This window comes from Thamnophis elegans, chromosome 15 (genome assembly GCF_009769535.1).
Source record: "Thamnophis elegans isolate rThaEle1 chromosome 15, rThaEle1.pri, whole genome shotgun sequence".
Taxonomy (NCBI): Eukaryota; Metazoa; Chordata; class Lepidosauria; order Squamata; family Colubridae; genus Thamnophis; species Thamnophis elegans.
Genome location: NC_045555.1, coordinates 8390684 through 8418570, shown reverse-complemented (window position 1 = coordinate 8418570; position 27887 = coordinate 8390684). Strand labels below are relative to the sequence as shown.

General features: G+C 51.8%; 1 protein-coding gene across 1 annotated transcript; it reads left to right on the top strand.

Moving 5' to 3' along the window:
• Nucleotides 1-196: 196 nt before the first annotated feature.
• LOC116518420 (endothelin-converting enzyme 1-like) lies at nucleotides 197-27657 on the top strand. Its single transcript, XM_032231793.1, is given in 24 exon segments — nucleotides 197-317; nucleotides 13116-13199; nucleotides 14426-14567; nucleotides 14680-14883; nucleotides 17171-17298; nucleotides 18482-18506; nucleotides 18509-18627; nucleotides 18728-18793; nucleotides 19661-19817; nucleotides 19820-19851; nucleotides 21797-21939; nucleotides 22085-22161; nucleotides 22164-22198; nucleotides 22600-22675; nucleotides 22678-22717; nucleotides 23346-23518; nucleotides 23634-23739; nucleotides 25175-25239; nucleotides 25242-25284; nucleotides 25645-25712; nucleotides 25877-26041; nucleotides 26044-26066; nucleotides 26154-26249; nucleotides 26751-27657. Coding segments are annotated over 24 exon segments (2247 nt in total). The 5' UTR covers nucleotides 197-314; the 3' UTR covers nucleotides 26928-27657.
• The last annotated feature ends 230 nt before the right edge of the window (nucleotides 27658-27887 follow it).

Below are 27887 nucleotides of genomic sequence, written 5' to 3'. Positions count from 1 at the left end.
CGGCGTCCCTCCCTCCGCCGCGCTCGCCCAGGTAAGCGGCGCGGCGTGGTTACCTTCAAGCGCACCTGGGCAGGAAAGCAATCGCTTGCTGTAACTCCTCCCCGCCCGCAGAAGTCCCGCCCCCACCGCCTGGGATTGGTCGGGCGGAACCAGGTGTGTCCAGCTGCCCGGCTGCGATTGGGCAGCGCCCGTGCCGCTCGATTAACTCGGCGGCGGCGTCCTCACGACTGTGGTGCGCGGCGGCCGCCCCGCAGGCTGACACGGGGCGGCGAGTCGGGCGCGGAGGAAGGAGCCCTTCGGCGGAGACGACGGCCATGGTGAGCCGGGAAAGGGGGACTCAGGGGAAGGGAGCTGATACACAGGACCCTTTCCTCTCCCCTGTGGGACTCCAGCCCTTCCCCCCGACCCTCCACGCGGCTAGTCCTCAGCGAGCGTGGCTCAAGGCGGAGAATTCGCCTGCTTCGTCTGGCGGTGACGGAAAGGCTCAGCCGCGGAACAGGACCCTACCCGGGGCTCCCTCCTCCCGCTCCCCCCGCGGGGCACAACTGCGGCCCCAGACGCTCCTTGGAGAGCGGCAGCCTCCCGCCCTCCTTCGCCCAACATGGTGCGTTCTCCGAGGCCACTGAGGGAGCGCCTGGAGCCAGGGCGGAGCCGCACATGCCCGGCGCCCCTCCGGCCAGCGGGCTGCTCTCGGGCCTGAGGCGCTGGCCGGGCTTTTGGCCTCGCGGACACACACGGGCGTGGGCGGGCGGGCTGAGGAGACTTTTCCGCGAACGGCCCCGGCTTCACTTCCTTGCCGGGCCAGCTGACGCGCTTTTTAGTCTGCTGGGACTGGAAACGGCGCTCGCGGTTCGGTAGGGAGAAGCCGCCTTCCTCGGCGGGCTCGGGACGGGGCACTGCGAGCGAGGCTTGGCCGGGACTTCTTTTGGCCGACGCTCTCCCATGGGCTCCCCAGCCGAGCTCTGGGTCGGAGCCGGCGAAGGTCTCGCGGGTCGGCGGTGCCTCCGACAGAGGTTTTCGGAGCGCTGCTTCTCTTCTCCCGGGCGGGGAACTCGCAGAGTCTTCGGGGCTGGATCCTGTCGGGACTGCCTCCCCTTGGCTCTTCACTTCAGCTCTGACCGGGTTCCCTCAGCCGCCCCCCTTTTATAGGCAAGTTTCCCTCCAAAAAACTCCAGGTGACCCCTGATTGGAGGCCCTGCCGCGCCCCCTCATTGGCCCTTCATCGGCCCGCAATGTTCAGTGGCCCCTGGGCTGAATTGGGGCGAAAGGAGGGGATGACACCCCCCCCCCAACAGCCTCCTATTCATCCTCCAGTGTCATCTGAGGGAACGGAGTAGAAGGCCCCTCATCCTCTGGAGGGTCGCCAGCCCCGCAGGCTTTGTGGAGCGTGGGGAAGGCTGAGGACAAAGTTTGAGGCTCCTGCTGACAGATGAACAGAGTTGGAAGGGACCTTGAAGGTCATCTAGTCCAACCCCCTGCCCGAGCAGGAGACCCTACACCATTTAACAGATTTGACATTAATAGAGTTGGAAGGGACCTTGAAGGTCATCTAGTCCAACCCCCTGCCCGAGCAGGAGACCCTACACCGTTTAACAGATTTGACATTAATAGAGTTGGAAGGGACCTTGAAGGTCATCTAGTCCAACCCCATTGACCAAGCAGGAGACCCTACATTTGCCCCTACCTCAGCTCGAACTCACAACCTCCTGATTGTGAGGCGAGAGCGCCACCTCTAGGCCACAGCTAGCTGGGGTAGCCCCTCCAGAACTGCCTCTGCCCCACTGGCCGCTCTTATCTCCACCCCCCCACCCTACCCCCAAAGCCTTGCCGGGCCTCCCCTCCAGCGAGGCTGCTTCAGTTTCGGCTCCAAGACCTTGCAAACAAGACCCCGGTGATCCTGGGGTGCCTGGCCAGAGCGGCCCTCTTGAGAGAGGAGGAGAGTGGAGACCGCCCCCCCCCCTTGTTCCTCCCAGCCCTCTTGTCTAAGAGGGGCAGGCGGCCTCTGTGACCTTTGCCCTCCCCCCCTAAGAACAGCCGCCCGCTGCTGCTCCTGTAGACGAGTGATGTGGAAAAAGCTGGAACCCTTCCCCTGGATTGCTGACGCAGCTGCTTGACATCTCCTCCTCGCCTGGTGCCAGGAAAAGGTTGGGGGGTGGGATGGGGACCGGGAAGGCAAGTAAACAGCAGCCACTCCGCAGCTGCTTCCCAGTCGCCCTTCTGCTAGGAGAGGGAGGCCCGGGGTTGGCTTGGCCCCTTCCGACTGCCTCGTGGCGCCCTGAACGGTCAGAAGTTACTTTGGAGACCTGACGGGTAAGGTAGCCCAGTCTCATAGTGGGCAGGACTACTTAGAAAGAGGCAGGAAAAGTGTTTTTTGCGCTTCCTGTGGGCCTTGAGCAATGGTGGATCCGGCCCTTCTTTTGCTGCTTCGGGGCAGGAAGTGCTATCTGCGATTTAAGCCTTGGTTCATCCTCTCATCTGTAGTCATCGTGGCACAGCACCCATCTTCTCTCTCTCTCTCTCTCTCTCTCTCTCTCTCTCTCTCTCTCTCTCTCTCCCCCTCTCTCTCTTTCTTTGTCTCTCTCTGTCTCACTCATGTCTCTGTCTGTCTCTCTTTCTCTCTCATCTCGCGCTCTCCTCCTCATCTCTCTCTCTCTCGCTTTCTCTCTCATCTCTCTGTTTCTCCCCTCTCTCTCCCCTCTCTCTCCTCTCTCTCTCTTCTCTCTCTCTCTGTGTATCTCATTTTCTCTTTCACTTTCTCTCTCACACACTCTCTCATTTCTCTTTTTCTGTAACTCTGTGTATCTCTGTCTCTTCTCTCTCTCTGTATCTCTCGCTTTCTTTCTCTCTCATCTCTGTCTCTCCCCTCTTTTTGTCTCTCTCTCTCTCCCCCTCCCTCTCCCTCTTTGTCTCTCTCTGTCTCACTCATGTCTGTCTGTCTCTTTTTCTCTCTCATCTCGCTCTCTCCCCCTCATCTCTCTCTCTCTCCTCTCTCTCTCTTCTTTGTGTGTATCTTGTTTTCTCTTTCACTTTCTCTCACACTCTCATTTCTCTCTTTCTGTAACTTTGTGTATCTCTGTCACTTCTTTCTCTATCTCTCGCTTTCTTTCTCTCTCTCTCATCTCTGTCTCTGCCCTCTTTTTGTCTCTCTCTCTCTCCTCTCTTTCTCTCTCTCTCTGTGTATCTCATTTTCTCTTGCTTTCTCTCTCTCACACTCTCTTTCATCTCTCTCTTTCTGTAACTCTGCATTTCTCTCTCTCTGTCTCTCTGTCTCTCTGTCTCTCTCTCTGTCTCTGTCTCTCTCTGTCTCTGTCTCTGTCTCTCTCTCTCTCTCTCTCTCTCTAACTTTCTATCTATCTATCTCCTCAGCATTTCTGTCTGTCTGCCCGCAGAAGGACAACCTGCCCTAGCTCTTCTCCTTGCCTGGTTTCTGTTCGGGGCTTGTGGGGTGCCCAGCCGGTTGCTCTGGCCCCTTTTCAACCTTTTCAACAGCTGCCGGCCCTTGCATTGCTCTGAGGCCATGGGTCATTTCTGGGTGGGCAGCATCCTGCTGTGGCCTGAGCAGCTTGCGCCACTTTTCCTGGCTTTGCCAGGCTGCCAAGAACATTTCCTCTGGCAAGGGACAGAGGCTCTGCCTCGTGCTCAACCCCGGGAAGGTGAGCCGGTCCAGATGGAAGGGAGCCCTGCTGGCGGCTGCAGTGGGAACTGCGCAGCCTGTTCTCTTCCAGGCCCAGTGAGAAATGGGAACAGGAAGTGATTCAGAACCAGTAACGCCTCTGGGTTTCGTTGCCCAGTTTCCCTTGTGTCGCTGCACTCAAGAGTACAACACTCCTTATTTCCGGCTGCTAAAGAGAATGGGGTGGGTTTCAAACTCGTCTTCCTGGGCGAGTGGAAGGACACAGCAATGTCCCTTTGTGCAGGACCACTACAAGCCAGGGGTCTTCCCCAGGAAGGCCTTTGCTGGCTTCCTGACCTAAGGGGACCCAAGTCCTGGGGGGGGGGCTCTAGCTTTGGTCAGGTAGGAAGTCTTTTGGCCCAGTTTCTGTTTCCCAGGGCGGAGGACAAGGTTAGTGGGGAAGGGGGAAGAGAGGTGAGATGCTGAACAGATCCCCGCTGGGGTCCCCAAGGTGCTTTCCCCCCCCCAAGAGACAACTGGACTTTCTGGTTTTTCTTTTGAAGATGTTTTGCTTCTCATCCAAGAGGAGAGAGAGAGAAGGAAGGAAGGAGAGAGAGAGGAGAGAGAGGAGAGAGAGAAGGAAGGAAAGAGAGGAAAGAGGGAAGAAAGACAGAGAGGAAAGAAATAGGACAGAGAGAGGAGAGAGAGAAGAAGGCAGGAGAGAGAGAGAAGAGAGAGAGAAGAGAGAGAAGGAAGGAAGAGGGAAGAAAGGACAGAGAGAGGAAGAGAAGGAAGGACAGAGAGGAGAGAGAGAAGGAAGGCAGGGAGAGAGAGGAGAGGAAGGCAGAGGAGAGGAGAGAAAGAGAAGGAAGAGAAAGAAGAAAGAAAAGGAAGGAAAGAGGGAAGAAAGGACAGAGAGACGAAAGAGAAGGAAAGAGAGAGAGGAGAGAGAGAGAGGAGGAAAGAGGGAAGAAAGGACAGAGAGGAGAGAGAGAGAAGGAAGAGAGAGAGGAGAGAGAGAAGGAAGGACAGAGAGAGGAGAGAGATGGAGAAGGAAGGAGAGAGCCTATGGTCATTCATTTCACCCCAAGGGAAGTTTGATTCAGGTTCATCTCCTGCCCTCAGGCCTTCCTGCAGCTCCCACCGTGATGAACAATCCACTTTGTTTTATTCCTGGTCAAGAAATCTGGTGAGACCCAAAGCTGCTTTTTTCAGGAGGCAACTCGACTTTCTGGTTTTTTTTCTTTTGAAGACGTTTCACTTCTCATCCAAGAAGCTTCATCAACTCTGACTGGATGGTGGGGAACGGAAGGATTTATACTCCTTGCAGGCAGCCGGTCATTTGCATCCTTTTGGAGAGTCCTTGAGGCCTCTTGGAGGTTTGCCTGTGTCCTCAGGGTCACCTGAGTGGTGCAAATGGTTCCTGTAGTCTCCAATTTTTTCCCCTCTGGGAATCCCTTCCTGTTCCCCCACCATTCCAAGGGTGGTCCTCCCAAATTGTATATCTAAAAGTCTGCAGAGATTCTCAAGTCCTCCAGGTCATGGTTGTCCCAGAGGTGCTTTTTCAAGAGGCAACTGGACTTCCTTGTTTTTTCTTTTCTTTCGAAGACATTTCGCTTCTCATCCAAGAAGCTTCTTCAGCTCTGACTGGATGGTGAGGAACGGGAATGCCGGTGGGCAAGATGAGACAGGGCGGCTTCCCCGGGACTGTCCCTGTTGCCATGGAATATTTATATACAATTCTGGCTGCAGTTTATGTAAAACCAGATATATCATCTTTTTAATCATATTTTTTCCGGTAGAATGCCCAACAAAAAAATCTCTGGTTTCAAGTCTATATGCTGCTTGATCATTTTTTCCCAACCAAAATAAATAGGGATAAGAAAAAGATTTAGTTGCCAGCATTAGTTTTGTGCTGATTCTGAACTAAATGAGAAGCGGGGAGGGGGGGGGGGAGGGGGAGGCACGTGGGAAGAGTTGAAGTCTTTCGTTTCTTGCAGTGCTGTGATTTTGTGTCGGCGAGGGCTGCTTCCGCTAGCATCCCCTTGGCTCAGGGCTTCTTGGTGGGCAGCCAGTGGTTTTGGCGAGGGAGACCGTGTGTGTGTGTGTGTGTGTGTGTGTGTTACGGGGGAGGGAGGAGAAGCAACCACCTCACATTCCTTGCTTGAGGCCTGGGGTCAGAAGTTGCCTTCCCCTTGATTTAAATGGGGAATGTTGTTCTGTTTAGTTTAGTTTTAGTTTACTTTACTCTATTCCACTCCACTCACCTTTACTTTACTCTACTCTACCTTTACTCTACTTTATTCTACCTTTACTTTACTCTACTTTACTTTTACTTTACTGTACTCTATTCTCTACTTTACTTGACTTTACTCCACTTTACTTTTACTTTACTCTCTACTCTACTTGTCTTTACTCTACTCTACTTTACTTTTACTTTACTCTACTCTATTCTATACTCTACTTGTCTTTATTCTACTTTACTTTTACTTTATTCTCTACTCTACTTGTCTACTTTACTTTTACTTTACTGTACCCTCTACTCTACTCTACTCTACTCTACTTGTCTTTACTCTACTTTTACTTTACTTTTATTCTCTACTCTATTCTCTACTCTACTTGACTTTACTTTTACTTTACTCTACTCTCTACTTTACTTTTACTTTACTCTACTCTATTCTATACTCTACTCTACTTGTCTTTACTCTAGTCTACCTTTACTTTATTCTCTATTCTACTTGTCTTTACTTTACTTTTACTTTACTGTACTCTCTACTCTACTTTACTCTACTCTACTTGTCTTTACTCTACTTTTACTTTACTTTTATTCTCTACTCTATTCTCTACTCTACTTTACTTTTACTTTACTCTCTACTTTACTTTTACTTTACTTTTACTTTACTTTTACTTTACTCTACTCTACTTTTACTTTACTGTGATTGCACATCGTACAACGAAATGAAATGCCATCTTCAGTGTGTTGCAAAAAATGACAGGCTTTAGACTTCTCAGGATACAGGAAAAGTTTATTTGGCAGCCAGGTTGAGAAAGCTAGCCCATGGCTTAGCATTGCAAGTTCTGAACAACCTTCATTATCGAAGCACGCGTTCTTATACATTCTCAAAGGCAGCGTAACGCGGAAACCCTTAACTCATTTCTTAGTGGTTACCTTGAGGAGAAAACCTTATAAGGAGATAGGGTCTTATTTCTCCTTTTGTTTATGGAGTACGTGTCATTAAGGAACTTTAATTGAACCTTGTGGTTTGGACTTTTGACATAGGGACGTTGGCTAGAACATCTTGTGGTTAGAGAATGATGACATTTCTTTTAAGCAAGCTTATAACTGTCCTTTTTATGCCATGTCTTCATTCTTATATTTGTAATCCATATTTTATTCTACTTTAAGTGTATATTATAACTACAAAAATAAAAACACAAATACACCTCCTTCCCATGCTATATCACTGAAATTGAAAACCCCTGATGTTGCATTCATATTGCACTATACCGTACAATTCAATATTCTTACTGCCTTGGAATAGAAGCTGTTTTTCAGCCTATTGGTCTTTGTTTTTATTGTCCTGTACCGGCTGCCAGATGGTAATAGTTAAAAAAAAAGGGATGCCCAGGATGAGATGGATCTTTAAGAATGTTTTGAACTTTCTTAAGGCAGTGGGAGCTATCAAGCTCTTCCAAACTGGGGAGAGGGCAGCCAATCATCCTCTGGGCAATGATGTTGACCCTCCAGAGCGCTGTCCTGTCTGCCCCTGGGCAATTGGCAAACCAGACACAGGGGCAGTAAGTTAAAATACTCTCCATGGTGCAGCGGTAGAAGGTGCAATTTTGCCCAGGCAAAGGTGCCCAGCAATTTTCCATTCCGTTGTTGTTTCCCGAGAAGTCTCAGGGAGTATCATCTAGTTTAATTCCGAAGGAGCAGCTGCGCCGTTATCTGGTGGTGGGGGGGCTGAAGTTGGTGGGAAAACGGCTCCCCCAGACAATGCTGAGAAGCGGGTGGCCATTTTTGCCTTCTCCTCCCTCCTCCTCTCCCCCCCCCCCGTTTCTTTGTGACCAAAGGCCTCGTTTGCTCCTCAGCTGGCCGGCCCTCGCGGGGGACGTTCCTTGAGAGCTCTGCCAGGCTGGACTGTGTCTCGCTCTCCCTTTATAGGCTCCCGTTGTGGGATGGGGTGGGCGGTGCGGGTTACATAAATTCCAGCACGTGCGCCTGTTCCTCGGCCCAAGAAGACGGTGCTCGCTTCGGTGTGGGGAAAACATCCCAGCTTCGGCAGCCATCGCAGTGAGCCTCTGGGATAACTCTGCGTCTCCAGAAGGGGGCCAGCCATCTGGAAGGAAAATGTGGGGAGGGGTCATGGATTTTCCCTGGTGGTGCGATTTGCAATTCATTCCAGGGGAATTTATTTGCGTCCGTCTGTCTGTCTGTGGTATAATTGGTACAGGGTCTCCTGCTTGAGCAGGGGGTTGGACTAGATGATCTACAAGGTCCCTTTCAACTCTGTTATTCTGTATTCTCTCTCTGTCTCTCTCTCTCTCTGTCTGTCTCTCTCTCTGTGTATATGTCTCGGTGTGTGTGTGTGTGTGTGTGTGTGTGATGGGAAGGCCGGTTGCTCCGTGGTGGGGCCCTTCCTTGACGCTGCTTGGATTGCAGTCAGGTGCACCAGCTGCTCTTCAACATTCCTTGCTTGTTTACCCTGTAAGAAGATCCACAGGCTGGCGGGGCAAACAGCAATGTGTGTGCGTCTACCCGAATAAGGTCAGGGGGCAAAGAGGCATCTCCTTCTCCTCTTTTTCCTCCTCCTCCTCTTCTTTTTTCTTCCTTCTCCTCCTCCTCCTCCTCCTCTTCTTCCACTTCTTCCTCCTCCTCCTCTTTTTCTTCTTTCTCTTCCTCCTCTTCCTTCTCTTTCTCTTTTTCCTTCTCTTCCTCCTCCTCCTCCTCCTTCTTCCTCCTCTTCCTCTTTCCTCCTCTTTCTCTTCTTCCTCCTCTTCTTCACTTCCTCTTCTTTCTCTTTCTCTTCTTCCTTCTTTTCCCTCTTTTCCTCCTACTTCTCTTCTTCTCTTCTTCTTCCTCCTCCTCCTCTTCCCTCCTCCTCTTTCTCTTCTTTCTCCCTCCTCTTTTCCTCCTCCCCTCTCTTTCCTCCTCCTCCTCCTCTTCCATTTCTTCCTCCTCTTTTCCTCCTCCGCTTCCCTCCTCCTCTTCCTACTTCTTCCCCTCTTCCTTCTCCTTCTCTCTCCTCTTCCTCCTCTTTTCCTCCTCCCCACTCTTCCGCCTCCTCTTCTTCCATTTCTTCCTCCTCTTTTTTCCTCCTCCTCTTCCTCCTCCTCTTCCACTTCTTCCTCTTTCTCTCTTTCTCCCTCCTCTTTTCCTCCTCCCCACTCTCTTTCTCCTCCTCTTCCATTTCTTCCTCCTCTTTTGCCTCCTCTTTCAACTTTCAACTTTGATAAGATTTGTATGCCGCCCACCTCCCTTGGGACTCTGGGCGGCTCACAGCAAAGTAAAAACATATAAATATTAAAAATGCAATTATTAAAAATAAGGTATCATCCATTCAATCCTTCTTTCTCCTCCTCTTCTTCCACTTCCTCCTCCTCCTCTTTTTCTCCTCTTCCTTCTCCTCCTCTTCCTTCTCCTCCTCTTCTTCCATTTCTTCCTCCTTCTCTTCCTCCTCCTCTGGCACAAAGCACACCCATCTTGAATTGAAGGGTTGCTTGGCCTGGCCATCATCCCTGGACATCTTTGCCCAGGGATGCAGCCAGGAGGCCAGCATCTCCCTTGACCAAGGCTTTTCTCTGATACCCCCACCCCATCTCCCCCCACCCTGCTTCGCTCAGCTTCCCTTCTCCTCTGGGAACGTGGGATAGGACCATGATTTCTCCTTCCGCCTTGATTCTGTCAAGGCGAATTTGCCGGTTGGCTGACCGAGCTTCGCTTCGGCTTCGCTTTCTCCGGGCAGCTTCGCAGGTAGAGATTGCGGTGGGGGAGAGAAGGCTCGGACTCATGCCTTTCACAAGACAGAGCTGGGACGGAGGAGGGTGCCTCTCCAAAGCCGGCCAGTCCAGTCCAGCCCAGCTGGAAGTGGCAGGACAGAGGTTGCGATGGCTTCTCGTGAAAAAAACTTTTGTCGTCTCTTCCTGGGAAGAGCCAGCAGACAGGGGGGGGGGGGCTGTTTTGCAACCCAGCAGAGCCAAACAGGACCCCCCCGCTGCTGATGCCGGGAAGCTCCCGGCCATGGGGCAGGGTAAGGAGGCGGAGGTGCTGCTTCCCCAGCAGCCTGGGGGTGAGTGGGGTTATGAAGAGACCCCCTGAGGGCTTGCAGCTGGTCTTACTCTGATGGGAAGGAAGCCTCAGCCTGACAGTTTGTCTCTAGCCAGGCCATCTGGGGACTTGGTTAATGAGCAAAATCACAGTCTTGTTCTGCGTTAGGGAAAGGGCCTGGTTTGCCTCCTTCCAGGAGATGGGGCAATAGAGAGAGGCTACACTGGAGAGGTACAGTGCCCCTGAGCAAGGAGGCTTCACCAAACCTCTGTCCTGTCTGGTCCGTTTTCAGAAATCCACCGGGCAGTGATGAAATCTAATTTTTTTGGGTGGGGCGCACCGGTTCTGTGGGCGTGGCTTGGTGGGTGGGTGTGCCATGTGACTGGGTAGGCATGGCCCACCCACCCCCTTTTTTTAAAAAAATGGGTTTAATTTTTCCCTTTCAAATTCATTTATAGATATACATTCTTATAATTGCTATTTAACATTTGTCTATTCATCATAGTATCTACATTCATTTTTACACACACACACACACACACACACACACACACACACACACACACAAATACAATTTGGGTCACTTTCTTGCCACCTCTTGCCTCCCCTTATTTTGCAGCAACCTTACTCCTTCCATCTTCTCAACCCTTCTCTCCCTTCTTCTTTCCTCCTCTCCTTCCTTCTTTTTCTTCTTCCCCTCTTTTTCCCCTCTCCTCCTCCCTTCTCCTCCTTCTTACCTTCTCTCCTACTCTTACTTCTCCTTCCTTTCTTCCTCTGCTTTGCCCTTTCTTCCTTTCCCTCCTCATTTCTTCTTCCCCTCTCTTTCCCCCACTCCTCCTCTCTTCTCTTTCTTACCCTCTCCTACTCTTACTTCTCCTTCCCTTCCTTCCTTCCTCTGCTTTGTCCTTTCTTCCTTTCCCCCCTCATTTCTCCTTCCCCTCTCTTTCCCACACTCCTCCTCTATTCTTTCTTACCCTCTCCTACTCTTACTTCTCCTTCCCTTCCTTCCTTCCTCTGCTTTGCCCTTTCTTCCTTTCCCCCCTCATTTCTCCTTCCCCTCTCTTTCCCCCACTCCTCCTCTATTCTCCTCCTCCTTCCCCCCTCTCCTACTCTTCATTCCCCACCCTTACTTTCTCTGCTTTACCCTTTCTTCTTTTCCTTCCTCATCCCCCTTCCTTTCCGTTATTGCCTTTTGCTAATTTACTTTCTCTGATGGGTTCTCGGGTTGGCATTTCAGCAATCCCAACTTTATCTTTTCATACAAATAATTTTCTCTGTTTATATTCCCCCCCCCCCACTTTTTAAAGCATTTGTTTTCCTGGCAGTCCAGGCGAATAGGTAGGGGGGGAAATACTTTTAAAAGTGAAAAACAATGGTTCCGTCAAATGCACGGATCAGCTGTGAGCTGCGCGATCATCGGTCCCTCTTTATTTCACTTTTTAAAGCATTTTTTTCCTTACCTATTTGCCAAAACCAGCAGGGGGAAAAATGCTTTAAAATGTGAAAAAAATGTCCTAAGTGTCACAGAACCTCCCCCCCCCCATTTTTAAACCTATTTCTTTAAGCAGATTTTTTTTATTATTTTTCCCTTCTACAACACCTTACAGACATTACATCAACATTGTTATGTCATCATACCTGTACATGTATATAATATTTCGCTTCTATATTTACACACTTTATACACAGTTCTATATATATTTATATATATATATAGTTTTTTTGGCTTAATTAATTTTATTCCTGTTTTGCAGCCATTTGTACCAATTGTTCCAAATTTCATAATATTCCGACTCTTCTTTGTCTTTTAATTTCAGTGTTAATTTGTCCATCTCTGCACAATCCAAAGTTTTTTTTATCACTAATTCATCCGAGAGGGTATTATTTTGTTTCCAGCATTGGGCAAATGCTATTCTAACTGTAGTTAGCAGATGTGTTAATATGTACTTAATTTTCTTTGTATATTTCCCTTTGATTATTCCCAGTAGAAAGATTTCGGGTTTGTATTTTATCTGTTCTCCTATAATTTCTTGCACCCAGTTCCAAATTTTTGTCCAATATTTTTGTGTTTCCGGGCAGGTCCGTCATATGTGATAATAGGTCCCTTATACTTTTTTATACCTCCAGCAGGTCGGCTTCATGTTTGGGTACATTTTAGCCAATCGTGTTGGTGATAAATGCCAACGATAAAGCTTTTTTAAACTACCGGCTTGGGTGAACCTTAGCATTTTTGGCTACCGGTTCTAGCGAAACTGGCCAGAACCGGTAGCGTTTCACCCTTGTCACTGGGGCTTCTGAAATTGCTAGTGATGTTGCGTGGCACCCCCTAGAACATGTGTCTGGGGAGGGTCCAAGCTGGCACTTGAGACTGGGCTGAAGATCCAAGGAGAGAAGGTACAGTGCCTCTCCGTGTTACGGCCTTGGAGTTTTGCACCAGCCAGGCGCCACCAGCGTTGAAACAGGAAGCCGAGAGGTTCAGATAAGCCCACCAGACATTGTGCCAGGAGCCAGTGGGGATGGAGGTTGGGTGGGGTGGGGGGATTCCCTAGGGGTGCTCAGCCACTTCCCTTGGACACCCTCCCAGGAAGAAGAGGATATTGGGTCGGTGGGGCAGCCCTTCAGGCAATTTCGGGAGTCTAACCGGAGCTGTGGGGCTGGAACGGTGCGGTGGGGCAGTGCCGGGTCAAGGCTGGTGGGTGTCGTGGGCAGAGCCTCCTCTGGTTCTGCTCAAGCATTGCCATGTGCCCGTCGGGTTGGCGCCGAGAGGCACCTCCAGACAACGGGCATCTCCGGATTTGTGGGCAGGGAAGGAGGGCAGGCAGGGGAGGGGCAGGCATTGTGGGGCTGGCTTTCCAGGAAGCGCCTCTCCGCAAGGAATGTGGCTTCGCAACCCCCCCCCCCCTTGGTATCCGCCTGCCTGGATGGGCTTCCTGTTTTGGAACTCTCTTGCCAGCCTTCCTTTCCTTGCCCAGAGGCGATCCCTCTCCAGCAGGAGGAGGAGGAGGAGGAGGGAGGTCTGAGCTGTGTGGGGCTAAAAGGGGGAACGTGGGACGCTGAGGCTAGGAGGGAATTTCACCCTGCCCCCCCTTCCCCCACTGCCAGCTTTATGGGAAGGTTGGCTGCTTTGTGGCCTGAGTGGGCAGATGTACGATATGTGGGGCCCGGTGGGGGCACAAGAGCCAGGTGTGGGGCACAGATGTGCTGAGAGCGTCTTTCTGCCCTTCCGCTTTTCAGATGTCCACCTACAAGCGGGCCACCCTGGACGAAGAGGAGCTGGTGGACTCCCTGGAGGGAGAGATTTACCCAAATGGGATCCAGGTGAGAAGAGGGAGGGCAGGAGGGGAGGGCAACCCCTCCCCCCCACCTCCGCAAAAGGTTGCCTGGGACTCCGCCCCACTTCCTTTTTTGTTAAAAAAAAGTTCATTATTTTTTCTTTACATACAGATTCTTATATATGTACACCTGTAGAATGTATGTAAAGTTATCAATAGGAAAGGGTTTTTTATTCCCTATTCTATTCTATTATATTCCCTATTCTATTCTATTCCATTCTCTACCTATTCTATTCTATTCCCTATTCTACTCTATTCCATATTCTATTCTATTCCATTCCATTCCCTACTTAGTCTATTCTATTCTTATTCTATTCTGTTCCCTATTCTATTCTATTTTATTCTCTATTCCATTCCATTCCATTCTCTATTTATTCTGTTCTGTTCCGTTCCATTCTCTACCTATTCTATTCTATTCCCTATTCTACTCTATTCCATATTCTATTCTATTCATTCCATTCCCTATTCTATTCTCATTCTATTTTATTCTCTATTCTATTCCATTCCATTCCATTCTCTATTTATTCTGTTCTGTTCCGTTCCATTCTCTACCTGTTCTGTTCTATTCCATATTCTACTCTATTCCCTATTCTATTCCATTCCATTCCCTATTCTATTCTCATTCTATTTTATTCTCTATTCCATTCCATTCCATTCTCTATTTATTCTGTTCTGTTCCGTTCCATTCTCTACCTATTCTGTTCTATTCCATATTCTACTCTATTCCATATTCTATTCCATTCCATTCCCTACCTATTCTATTCTATTCCATATTCTATTCTATTCTATTCTATTCCCTATTCTATTCCATTCCATTCTCTACATCCTATTCTCTACTTATTCTATTCTATTTTATTCCTATCCTATCCTATCCTATCCTATCCTATCCTATCCTAGTCCTCCCTGGGAAGGAAGGTTTTCCTCCTTAGCCGAGCCAGAGGTGGCACCTGGCACCCAGCTGAGCTTATGGCCTGGTTCAGGAGGGGCCTGGTTGCATTCTTAATGTTGGTTGAAGCTCCTGCTTTTTCTCTCTCGCAGCCCTGAGATAGGGAGGAGGTTCTTTGCCGTCCTTCTGTCTCTTTTGAGGCTCTGGAAACCGCAGCTGGCAAGGAGACACGGAGGGCTCACGCAGGCCTCTGCGCCCCGTGGCGGAGGGGGCCGCTGCTCCTCTGCCTCAGAGGGCCTGAGTCTCCCTCCTTCCTTCTCTCCCAGGTGAACTTCCGCGGGCCAGGGGCCAGAAAGGGCTGCTGGGCGCAGCGGCCGCAGCCGGAGAAGCGCCTCCTGATCCTGACGGTTATCCTCTTCTTGGGTCTGTTAGCCTGTCTGTCTGTCCTGCTCTTCCAGTACCAGACGCGTGAGTCCTGCTGTCTGTCCGTCGGCCAGGCCTGTCCCCTTCGGGCGGGCCTTCCACCCCCACCCCCAGCCCCACGCCTGCGATGACAGCCGCCTCCTCTTCCTCCCCTCAGGGCCCTGCCTGACCCAGGCCTGCATCTCGGTGACCAGCTCCATCCTGAGCTCGCTGGACCAAGGGGTGGACCCCTGCGAGGACTTCTTCAGCTATGCTTGCGGTGGCTGGATCAAGAACAACCCCATCCCAGACGGTCACTCCCGCTGGGGGACTTTCAACAAGCTTTGGGAACACAATCTGGCTGCTCTCAAGAGCCTCCTGGGTGAGTTGGGGGGCAGGGGGTCGCAGCTAGGGATGTACCCACCGGTGGGATTCACTTACCTTCCCTACCGGTTCGCAAATGTGAGCGTGCGCATGCACCTGGTTGCTCCGCTCTCACGCGCTGCGTATGCACAGTGCTCACGCATCACGTCTGGGCGGAGACTCCCACAGCCACCGCTACCGGTTCACCCGAATTGGAGATAACCGGCTGTCAACACTCATTGTTGTCATGGGGCCAGAATGGAGGGGAGTGTATTCCATGCGTACCGTCGGCTGGAGTCAGATCTCAGATTACTGCAGACGGTTTGGGAGGGGTGCACCTTGTAGGGTAATGGGATTTATGACACAGACTGAGGGGAGGGAAGGAACGGGGGTAAAGTTCAGAGATAAATCAAACAAAGCAGAGGCTTGACTGCGAACAGATCTTGCCTAATGTGCTCCTAATGAATGCCTGGTTTGTATTGAAAACTTGACTTGATACTTATGAATCAATGAGGGCATTTTAAGGGCATTTGACACCAGCTGAATGCCACCTCTGGGTGTACCCCTTTGGAGGGGCTTGCAAAGGGGGCCAAGAGGCTTTCTGGGGACTGAAAGAGGGGGCCCCCAGCCTTGGGCTAAAAAGGGAGGGGCGAAGGATGCCAGATTACCCCTTCTTGGATGCTGGGGGGTGGTTGTTTCTTCTCCCGGGGAGGGTGTACTTGCAGTGCACAAGCTTTGTAACACTGCCTTAGAGAAGGACAGAAACCCCTGAAAAACTGTCTGTATGTGTGTGTGTTTCTCTCTCTCTCTGGTTGTGTGTTTCCTCCCTTTCCTGTGGCTTTTCGCTCCACAACAGACCCCCCTCTCCCACTTCAGTTTTTCCATGACTGGGCCTCTTGCAATTTCCCAGGAATGATTCCCCCCACCCCCGCCCCAAAGATGCATTCATGTGCGGTGTGGATGGGGGGGGGGAATTTTCCCTGATTAAATATTCCTCCCTGGGCAGTGAAGAGGGGCACAGTCTGGAGGGGAGGGGGTTTCCATAGCTACAGACCCTTATCTTCCTTTATTCCGATGGCTGCCCTGTCCGTCTGTCTGTCTGGGCGTCTGAAGAGCCCTCCCCACTTCTCCCCAGATAGAGAAGTGCCTGATCCTCCCCTCCAGAAAAAACCGAAGCAAAGCCTGCACAGCCTGGGGCTCTTTGCGGGGTTGTGTGCCTCTTCCGTGCCCCATAGGAGGGGAGGAGGCACCCCTCCGAGGGAGGCCTCCCTGGGAAGGATTGACTGTTCTCCCCAGCTGAGCCCCAAACAGATCCTAAATCCTGGTTCGGATAACAAGTAGTAAAAAATACTAAAAAAAAGTTTTTTAAAAAATACATTCCGACGATCGCAGGTCACACAGCAGAGCTTTGGAACTTTTTTTTCCTTTTTAAGCATTTTTTTTTACTACAGGATCTCCAAAAACCCAGGGTGTGTGTGTGTGTGTCCATTTTTGCTCCCAGCAGGCTTCCCTGAGGCCTCCTAGGCCAAAAACGTGTGTGTGGGGGGGTCTGTTTTTGCTCCCAGCAGCCTAGCAGGGGCCAAAAATAGGAGGTGGTGGGGGCTGAGAATGGAAGGAAGGAAGGAAGGAAGGAAGAAAAAAAGAGAGAGAAGAAAGATATAGAAAGAAAGGAGGGAGGGAGGGTGGGAGGAAGGAAGGAAGAAAGGAAGGAAAGAGAAAAAGAAAGAGAAGAAAGAAAGAAAGAAGAAAGAAAGAAAGAAAGAAGAGAGAAAGAGAAGAAAGAGATAGAAAGGGCGGGGGTGGGTAGGAAGGAAGGAAGAAGGAAAGAAAAAGAAGGGGAAGAAAGAAAAAGGAAAGGAGAAGGAAAGAGAAAGAAAGAGAGAAAGGGAGGGGAGTAGGAAGGAAGGAAAGGAAGGAAAGAAAAAGAAAGGAAGAAAGGAAAGAAAGAAGAAAGAAAGAAAGAAAGAAAAGAAAGAAGGGAGAAGGAAAGAAAAGAAAGAAAACGAAGAGAGGGAGGGAGGGAGGGAAAAAGGAGAGGAAGGAAAGACTACAAGGCACTAGACGCAGCTTCAGAGGATAATCCAGAGTCGGAAGGCACCTGGAGGTCATCTAGTCCAACCCTGCTCCAGCAGGAGATTGTTAGAAGTGAGTTTCTGTCTTTTGATCCTCCAGTTACATGACTACATAGGCACGCCCACCCCAGTCACATGATCCCACCAACAAACCGGTAGCAAAAAATTTTAGATTTCACCACTGGCTGTGGGGCGCAGGAGGCCAGGGTCTTCATTGGTCTCTCCTCTCTGCAGAGAACACCACGGCCGCCTCATCGTTGAGTGAGGCTGAACGCAAAGTGCAGCGTTACTACCAGTCCTGCATGAACGAGAGCCGAATAGAGGAGCTGCAAGCCAGGCCGCTGGTGGATCAAATTCAGAAGGTAGCCGGAGGGGTTCTTGGGAGCAAAGGCCTCACTTGGCGGGAGCATCCAGCTTTCTCTGCTTCCCTCAAAGCACTCTGGGCCAACCCCTTGTGGGAGCGAACAGACGCTCCAGGGCTCTCCGCTCAGCATCCTGGGTGCCTTGGACTGCAGCTCCCAAAACTCCCAGCTAAACCTGGGTTTGGTTCAGAGTGATGGGAAGTGTAGTTAGAAGCCAGTACTAAATCAAACGGGCATCTCCGGAGCACAAAATACCTTATTTTTCAGAGTATAAGGTGCACCTTTCCCCTCCCTAACAGAGGGTGAAAATTTGGATGTGTCTTATACTCTGAATGTAGCCTCACCCACCCATCGGCCCCCACCTTTTGGCTTCTGCCTTCTAGCAATTTACCTCCTTGCAGCAAACGGGAAAATGGGACTTGGGGAGACTGCAATCAGCTATAGCAATCCCTGCAGCCCGAAACAGCTGAAGATCAGGAGGTCCACTTAAACTGAAAGTGAAACTTGCTGTTTGCTCCACAAGACAAATTGCTGTGTGGCAGAGACAGATTTTTTTTTCTTGTGCTAATCAGGCTGTTGCCTGTTTTGCTGCAAGGAGGTAAGTCAATAACTATAAATGCCTACAGAATGTTCAAATGATTAGACTTATTTTAAAAGACTTGCTTTATTATTGTTCTAGACAGCTTAACAAAATGAAGAAGCTTTTTAAAATAAATGCTTGATCTGAAGAGGCCCAGTGGTATTGTATCATCTTTTAAATAGCAGAGAATAACGTATACTTCCAGAAAGCCACATCAATTTTAACAGCATTTGTACAAGTATAGTCTGAAATGTAACATCACAAAGTGTATATGACTACTGTTTGCTGTTTGTTGCAAGGAGGCCAATTGCTGGGAGGCAGAAGCAGATTTTTTCCCCTTTGTTTTCCGCCCCAAAAGCTAGGTGCGTCTTATACTTCGGAGCGTCTTATATTCCGAAAAATACGGTATTTTGTGCTCCGGAGATGCCTGTTTGATTTAGTACTAGCTTCTGACTACATTTCCCATCACACTAAACTTTGAAATTGATGCTCTTTTAAGATTTACAGTCGGGGTGACAAGAAAGCCAGGCTGGGTGGGGCTTGGGCCCCTTTGGCTTTCCTGCTCTTGACCCTGAGGGGGTCTCTTTCTCTTCCCCCCCCCAGCTTGGAGGCTGGAATATGAGCGCCCCCCAGGAGAGGACGGCTTCAATGAGATGCTGCTGGCTCTGATGTCCCAGTACCATATGACCCCCTTCTTCTCCATCTCTGTCAGTGCCGACTCCAAGAATTCCAGCAGCAACATCATTCAGGTAAGGGGACCCCTCCTGCTCGAATTACCTGCCCACCCGCTCTGCTCTGCCCCCTCTGCCCAGGGTCACCCCTCTCTTGCTACTGCTTCTTCTCTTCCAGATTGACCAGTCGGGGCTGGGGTTGCCGTCCAGGGAGTACTACCTCAACAAAACACAGAACGAGAAAGTGAGTCATCATCCTGCATCCAAGGCCCTTTGAGAGGCACAGCCTCCCTCCTTCCAGACTGTGCCCTCTTGTCGCCTTCCGAGGGTGGCATGGCCTTGTTTTGTGCCACCCCCACCACCCGAGCCATGAAGAAATTAAAGCATTGTCGGCATGGCTGTCCTGCCCAAACTCAGGCTCTTTCCTGGTTGAGCCCATGATGCCACATCTCTTTCCTTGGGTTGCGGCCCGCCAGTGGCCAGCAGAGCTGGCAGCCCAGTGAGGAGATTGGGGAGGAACGTGGGCCAGTCCTGGAGGCTGGGGAAGGCTCGGACGAGGGCTCTGTGTCGGAGGCAGACAGGGGGCCATGGCTGTCCGACAGTTATCAGCTGCCTTCAGAGTCAGACATCAGTGAGGCAGAGGAACAGCTAGAGCCTGTTCCCAGTGTGCGCATGCACAGAGCTGCCAGAAGAAAAGAACAGGTAAGAAATCAGAGTCGACTTGGGAGTAAAGCCACAGGTGGAAGGTGATTGGCCCATCCCATAGGAAATAAAGAGGAGCGAAAAGGGAGTGGGCTTTTGCAGGAAACATTGGTCGGTACGGTCGTTAGATTCGTTTCCGGAGTGTGAAGAATCTGTCCGTGAATCTCAGAGACTCTGTGCCCAGTCTTCCTTGCACAGCACTCATTGGGGAATATATTTACATGGCAGCTTTCCAAGCTAGTTAAGGTCTGTGGTCATAATTACTCCTTTGAAAGACTGTTTGCCAGGCCTTCGCTGAAATGTGAAGGAGAGGAATTCCCATTCGTTTAATAAAAGGGGTTTTATCGGGACCGGGACTCTGCCTCCTGCTTTCTGGGGAAGCCTAGGTCACAACACCTTTGTCCTGCAGGTACTGGTGGCGTACCTAAACTACATGGTCCGGCTTGGCATGCTGGTCAGCGGGGAGGAAGAGGCCACGATCCGGCCGCAGATGCAGGAGATCCTGGACTTTGAGACCAACTTGGCCAACGTCACCACCCCCCAGGAGAAGCTCCGGGATGAGGAAGTGATTACCACAAAATGCAGGCTGGGAAGCTCACGGTGAGGCAGGCTGTGGCCAGTGGGAAGTTGGGAGCTCTGCTGTCAACTCTGCGTCTGATTGGCCTCCTTGGAATTAGAATTAGAATAAGTTTATTTATAGGCCGCCCTTTTCCCTGAGGGGACTCAGGGCGGGCTAACAACTTATATGGGAGGGGATACATACAATGACATATAACATAACCATGTAATTAAAAAAATAAGCAACATTCATTCAGCATTCGGGTGGGGGCAAATTATAATCTTTACCCCCAGGCCTGACGGGATAGCCAGATCTGAGGGCTGCGCGGAAGGTCTGGAGGGTGGTGAGGGTACGAATCTCCACGGGGGAGATCGTTCCAAAGGGTCGGAGCTGCTACTGAAAAGGCTCTCCTCCGCGTAGTGGCCAGCCGGCACTGGCTGGCGGATGGCACTCGGAGGAGGCCTAATCTATGAGATCTAATGGGTCTCGAGGAGGTAATTGGCAGAAGGCGGTCTCTCAAGTACCCAGATCCACTACCATGAGGGCTTGTGGGTGGTAAGAAGCACCTTGAAGCGCACACGGAGATCAACAGGTAGCCAGCGCAGCTCGCGGAGGATAGGTGTTATGTGGGCGAACCGAGGTGCACCCACAATCACTCGCGCGGACCGCATTCTGGAAAAGGGGGGAAGCACAGGGGCATCCCAGCATCGTTCCTCTGGGTGGGAAAATGTGCCAAGAAGCCCATCAGATGAAGATTGTTGTGGCCTGTCGGCCACCGCTCCCTCCAGCAGTGAATCAGAGAAGAAGGAGGAGATGTGGGAGTCAGGGTCAGCATCAGGGCAACCTGAGACCTGGGGAGGAGGAGAGGGAATGGTGGTGGCAGAGAGATAGAGAGACTGAGGCAGAGCCTGGCTGACCGTCCCTCGGTCCAGCCCTTAGATGGAGAGTCAACAGCCCCCAGGTCTGGAGGTGGCTGATGAGGAAGAGGAGGAACATCTGGGCCCAATGCCTGACGCATGGATGTGCAGAAGGCAGAGGAGAGGAGAGCAGTGGAAATCTATGGGCTGGTCCTTGGGATGGAAGAGCCCATTGCTACTAGCAAAGCCCCACCCTAGTTCTGGGGATAAAAGGCAGGGTTCCACCACAAAACCGCGGTAGACTAAAGCGCGCTCGACGAAAAGCGCGTACGTTACGTCATCACAGCGTGACGAATACAGCGGTAAACTTAAATTAACGCGTAAATCTAAACCTAACCCCCCCCAAACTAACCCTAAACCTACCCTAAGCCTAACCCTTAAGCTAACCCTAAACCTAACCCTATACCTAACCCTTAACCTAACGCTAAACCTAACGCTAACCCTTAACCTAACCTAAACCTAACCCTAACGCTTAACGTAACCTAAACCTAACCCTAACCCTTACCTAACCCTAACCCTAATCCTAACCCTTACCTTTATGTGAATCGGCTTGCTTTAAAAGCGCTTTTTAAAGCGCCCTTTTTTCTCGCGGTCGTATTTGTTGCGTTGCTGATGACGTCAGGTACGCGCTTTAATCGGGCGCGCTTTAGTGGACCGCGGTTTTGACGGGTCACAAAAGGCAGGAGGCGGAGATGAATAGGTGCGACAGGCGACTATTCATCTCCCTGCCGGACAGACCTGTTAGCCTGTGGTGAGAGAGAAACTTTTTGCCGGGATGCAGGCGCTCCTAATAAAGGAATCTTTTGCGTTAACTTCAGAGGGATTGGGGAGCTGGGTCAGAACAAGGATTGGGTGGACCCCAGATCTCCTGGATACGTTCCTTCCCATCCAAGAGGAGGCTTAAAAAGAATAAAGCCAAACCCGGCGTCCTCAGCCCAGTTCTACTCCTGGGAGCCCAGTCTGATCAGCTGGCGTCCTCTAGCCAACCTTACATTCCCAAGTGGCGATTGGGTAGAAGGCAGGAAAGGGGAGATCTGACCCCCTCCACTTCTCCTTTCTGCCCCGGAAGGACCTGGCCCCGGCCATCGACTGGATGCCCTTGCTCAAGGAAGTCTTCGACCCGGTGGAGATCAACGAATCGGAGCCCATAGTGGTCTACGCCAAGGAGTATCTCCAGCGTGTCTCCCTGCTCATCCTGAATTCGGACAAGAGGTGAGGGAGGGGTGGAAACTTTGGCGGGGGCGGGGGGGGGAGAAGCACTGCGCCGGAGGACCTCGGTTGGTTCCTGGCCAAGGCAGAAGAAAGCCTTCCCCTCCCCTCCCCACTTTCCTGAGCCCTTCTCTTTTGCTTGTGCCAGGGTGTTGCGTAACTACATGATTTGGCATCTGGTGAGGAAAGGAGCGGGTTTCTTGGACCAGCGGTTCCAAGATGCGGAGGGAAGTTCCTGGAAGTTGTGTATGGATCGAAGAAGGTGGGTGCAGAGGAGGACACGGGGGGGGGGTAGCCGGGGTTGGAGAAAGTCCCGTCAGACAGGAAGGAAAAGATGTCCCTTGCTTCCCACCCTGCTTCTCGGGAACTGGCTGCCCTGGAGCGCCCTCTGCTGTCAGCTGCCAGCCCTGCAACACCACACCCACCTGGCTCTCGGGTACCCTGGATCGGAAGGCGTTTCCCAACTCGGCCGGGTGCCAGCAGCCACAGGCATCCTTTGGGCACCAGACGGCCACGCCCCCTCCTACCCTCCACCGCCTGAACCCAACAGCAACTCTGACCAAGGGAAGGGCTTGGCCAAGGCCAATGTGACAGGGCCATCTCTTAAGTGGGCAGCCAGAGGCCAGAGCTGGTGCAAGTAACTTCTCCCCCCTTCCCTGGCAGACCTGTGTGCCCCGTTGGAAGTATTGCATCGGCGACACGGATAACAGCCTGGGTTTCGTCTTGGGGGCCATGTTTGTGAGGCCACCTTTGCCGAAGACAGCCGGGCCGTCGTAAGCATGTCTTTCCTTCTCCCCCTGCATGGCTTGAGCTGCCCCACTTTTGCGGGCCTCTTAGAAGGAGGGTAACTAGGGACATGGTGACTCAGTGGCTAAGTCGCTGAGCTTGTTGATCAGAAAGGTCGGCAGTTCAGCAGTTCGAACCCCTTGCGCCGCGTAAACGGAGTGAGCTCCCGTGACTTGTCCCAGCTTCTGCCAACCAAGCAGTTCGAAAGCATTTAAAAAATACAAGTAGAAAAATAGGGCCACCTTTGGTGGGAAGGTCACAGTGCTCCGTGCGCCTTTGGGCGTTGAGTCATGCCGGCCACATGACCACAGAGACCCCCTTCAGCCAGCGCTGGCTCTTCGGCTTTGAAACGGAGATGAGCACCGCCCCCTAGAGTTGGAAACAACTAGCATGTATACGCGAGGGGAACCTTTACCTTTAGGGGGGGCTCCAGGTACCCACCTCTTGGGCTCCTCTCAGAGTCGCGGGCTTCCCCTGGAGCAGGTCACCCCCCCCCAACCAGGAGGAGAGCCCTGCTTCCTAGATCAGCCGCATTCCTCCTCCACCTTCCGAAGCCCTTCCGCCCTGGGGTGTCCCACACTGCCAGAGAACGGCCGGCTAGCCTTGCTCCCTTACAGGCAGAGGATGATCCTGGAGATTAAAAGGGCGCTGGAGGAAAGCCTGGCCAGCCTTGTGTGGATGGACGAGGAGACCAGGCGGTCAGCCAGAGAGAAGGCCGACGCCATCTATGACATGATTGGCTATCCAAAGTTCATCCTGGACCCCAAAGAGCTGGACAAAGTCTTCCACGACGTGAGTGTCCTACCTGCATGCAGGGAGGCGGGCGGGGGGGGGGGCAACGCACCAGCCCCATGGAACCCTCTTGGGTGGGCATCTGGATCTGATGAGCCCCCCCCCCCCCTTCTTGGCAGTACGACCCGTGACTGACCTGTACTATGAGAACGTCATGCGGTTCTACAACTTCTCTGCCCGGGTGGCGAACGACCAGCTTCGAAAGCCTCCGAACCGCGACCATGAGTAGGAATCGTCTTCTTGGGCCAGATCGATCGATCAATCGGAATAGAGCTGGAAGGACCTTGGAGGTCGCTCGTCCAGTGATGGGGAACCCTTTTCGGCACCAAGTGCCACACCGTGCATGTATGTGCATGCCGGAGCACCAAAAACCTAAGACCAGCTGGCTGGCGTGCGCACATGCCTGTTTTTAAGCTGTTCTTCAGGGCATTTTGGGGGGCGTTTTGGCCTGAAAACAGCCTTTAAAACAGCCTGGTTTTTGGCTGTTTGTCAGGGCATTTCCTGGTGCTCTGGCACATGCATTCTGGAAACCACAAGAACAGCTGGCGATGGCACGTATGCCCACAGAGAGGTCTCTGCGTGCCACCTCTGGCACGCGTGGGTATAGGTTCACCATCCCGGTTCTAGTCCAACCCCCTGCTCAAGCAAGAGACTCTATCCCATTTCAGGGAGGTGGCCGTCCAGTCTCTTCTTAAAAACCTCCAGATGAAGCCCCTACAACTTCTGGTGGCAAGCTGTTCCACTTATTAATTGTCCTCCCTGTTAGTTAATTCCAGGTTGCTTCTCTCCTTGATTAGTTTCCACCCATTGTATCTTGTCCGGCTTACAGGTGCTTTGGTAAATAAGTTGACCCCCTCTTCTTTGGGGCAGCCCTCAAATCCTGGAATACTATCATGACCCCAAAGTCCTTCTTTTCTCTAGACTAGCCAAACCCAAGGTTCTGACCTAGGCTTCCCCAGCAGCACGAAGCCAAGTCCTCGTCCCGATAAACCCCTTTTATTTAATTGAGAGTGAATTCCTCTCCAGCAAAATTTTTCCTCTCCCACCGTCTTTCAAGATAGTTCACAATTACCAACCTATGTCAGGCTTGGAAAGTGGCCAGGCCGATATCTTTCAGACGCCGCACTACTTGGCAAGAATTCAGGAATGAACTAATTGTGTCCTGTAAACTCCACTCCCCTTTCGCTCCTCTTTTATTCCCTATGGGAGGGGCCATTCACCGTCTAACTGTGGCCTTACTCCCAAGTCAACCCTTGTTCCTTGGCTGTTCCCTGCGTCTGGCAACTCTGCGCATGCGCACACTGGGAACAGGCTCCAGCTGTTTGTCTGACTCCAAAAGCAGCTAATAACTGTCGGACAGCCCTGACCCCCCGCCCCGCCTCCAACACAGAGCCCTCATCAGAGCCTCCCCCAGACTCCAGGACTGCCCAGGTTCTTCCCCAACATCCTCACTGTCCGAATCTGCTGCCAGCTCTGCTGGCGGGACACAACACCCAATTCCTGCAACCGTTCTTCGTTTGTTTTAGTCTCCAGGCCTTTAGTCCTCTTAGTTGTTCTTTTGGAAAAAGTGCAAACACTCAGGAATTTGAGAGGAGGAGGCTTAAGGGGAGAGCTGAGCCCTTGGTCCTGATGAATCCCCTTGGTTTTTTGTCTTCCCCAGGTGGAGCATGACCCCGCCGACGGTGAATGCTTACTACTCCCCCACCAAGAACGAAGTCATCTTCCCGCGGGAATTCTGCAGTCTCCATTCTACACGCGGAATTACCCCAAGTACGAAGGACTGTCTCTTGGGCATCAGGGGTGGGGGGGGGGAGATGGTGGTCCCGGCGAGGCAGGCAGAGGCACCCGTTTTCCTCCAGGAACTTCCCGGCTGCCTGCGCTGGTGCCATTCTGCATGAAAGTCACTGCAGGATCCGAAGGTCCTTCAAGCTCTTGGCTTTGGCAGGGAAACGAGGGTCCCTGGGCCAGGTTTCCGTAAGATGCCCTAATTGACAGCAATCCAAGTCAGGAAACGCCCCACTCATGAATCTTTCCCACCAATGGAATGGCAGCTCCTAGACACTGAGAGCGCCGGGACTGACACAGGACCCTGTCCAATCAAGCCTTTCTGTCTTGTGGCTTCTTTTCCAGGGCTATCAATTTTGGGGGGATTGGCGTTGTGGTGGGCCATGAACTGACTCACGCCTTTGACGACCAAGGTGAGCGTGCAGGGAAGCTCCTTGGGGGGAAGAAAGCCAGGGCTTTTCCCTCCTCCGGATAAACAGGACCTGGGTAGCGAATTCTTCCCAGGCCATATGCCAGGCCTGGCTCTCCTCTTCCTGGCAAACCAGACCAGCTCTGGTCTTCTTTTTCCTCCTGGCAGGACGTGAATATGACAAGGACGGCAACCTCCGTCCGTGGTGGAAGAACTCCTCGGTGGAAGCCTTCAAGCAGCACACCCAGTGCCTGGTGGAGCAGTATGGCAACTACTCCGTCAACGGTGAAGCCGTGAACGGCAAGCACACACTGGGGGAGAACATTGCGGACAATGGGGACTTAAGGCTGCCTACCGGGTGAGTAGACAAGTGTAGACCTTTGCGGGGAGCTCCTGCCTGGCTCTACATGGGTATGGCTCACTCGGCTCTTTCCTCGCCCTACAGGCCTACCGGAACTGGGTAAAGAAGAATGGGAGGGAGGCGTCTCTGCCTGCCCTTGGCCTGACCAATGACCAGCTTTTCTTCGTTGCCTTTGCCCAGGTGGGAGCTCTCGGGCCTTCTCTCCCCTCCCCTCACAACTCCTCCAAGGTCTCTCTCAGCCCTCCACCCCTCCATCTGCCCCGCTGAGCCCTGTCACTTGCCCAGTGGTGAAAGTTTCCCTCACCACTCTTGGGGAAAGGATACTGCAAAATATGCATTCCTCCCCCCTCCAGGGGAAGGATACTGCAAAATCTACATTCCCTCTCCACTCCTGGGGGAAGGATACTGCAAAATCCCCATTTCCTCCCCACACCTGGGGGAAGGATACTGCAAAATCTACATTCCCTCCCCACTCCAGGGGAAGGATACTGCAAAATCCCCATTTCCTCCCCACTCCAGGGAAGAGTACTTCAAAATCTCCATTCCCTCCCCACTATGGGGCCAGCCAGCGGTGGTATTTGCCAGTTCTCCGAACTACTCAAAATTTCCTCGGCCGGTTCTGGAGAACCTGTTACAACCTGCTGAATTTCACCCCTGCTCTTGCCCCCTCGCTTCTCCCAGGTCTGGTGCTCCGTCCGTACGCCGGAGAGCTCCTACGAAGGACTCGTCACCGATCCCCACAGCCCTTCCCGCTTCCGAGTCATCGGGACGGTCTCCAATTCCGAGGCCTTTGCCAAGCACTTTCAGTGCCGGCCCGGTTCGCCCATGAATCCCCGGCAGAAATGTGAAGTTTGGTGAGTTTTCTCCACACCCCACAGGGGGAAAAAAACAGGACATCCAAGCAGGACTGTCCAGTTCTCCGCTTCCTCCGTGTTAAGGACAAAAGGGAGGATGCCCCTTTTCAGGGCTTCCTGGACCCGCCACCCGCTCGCTCTTAGCTGCAAAGGGACTCCGGAAGACCCTTGTGTGGCCCCACTCGCCACGGAAACTTTCCACCGCGTCTCCCATGGACCGAGAGGGTTCGACGGGGAACTGGTCCATCATTTCCAAAGACCTGAGCCAGCTTTTTAAAGTCTTTGCCACTTTCCCGAAGGGGAAAACCGCTTCGTTGCGTTAACCGAGCCGGCCACGCCACACACGGTGCACCCGCAGCCTTTTGTAAAATAAGGACATTATTTTTACAACCTTGCAGAACACTGGAAATTTGGGGGGGGGTGGGAGGGAGGGCGGGGGAAACGTATGGACTTTTTAAAATGTTAATGATTGTCTCTTTCTCGCTTCCAACAAATTTCAGGAAAGACATTTTTTTAAAAATGCGTACGTCAGTCGGTCCCTTCCTTGAAGGGGGAAATGGGGCTGGGGTATCCCTGGGTTTGTGAGATGCCCTTCTGGCTTCGGGGCCGGGATTTGCCAGGTTTCCCTGCCAGGAATTCGGTGGGGCTTGTGGGATTGGTTGTCCTCAGAAAGCCTCCACAGCTCATCTGTCTCTGCGGTCACCTTTCGTGAGCTGTTCCTTTTCGAATTAGAATAGAATAACAGACTTGGAAGGGACCTTGGAGGTCTTCTAGTCCAACCTCCTGCTTAGACAGGAAACCCTACGCCACTTCAGACAGATGGATATCCAACATCTTCTTAAAAACTTCCAGTGTTGGAACACTCACAACTTCTGGAGGCAAGTCATTCCACTGATTCATGGTTCTAACTGTCAGGAAATTTCTCCTTAGTTCTATTTATTAATTAAATAGAATTAAAGAAAGG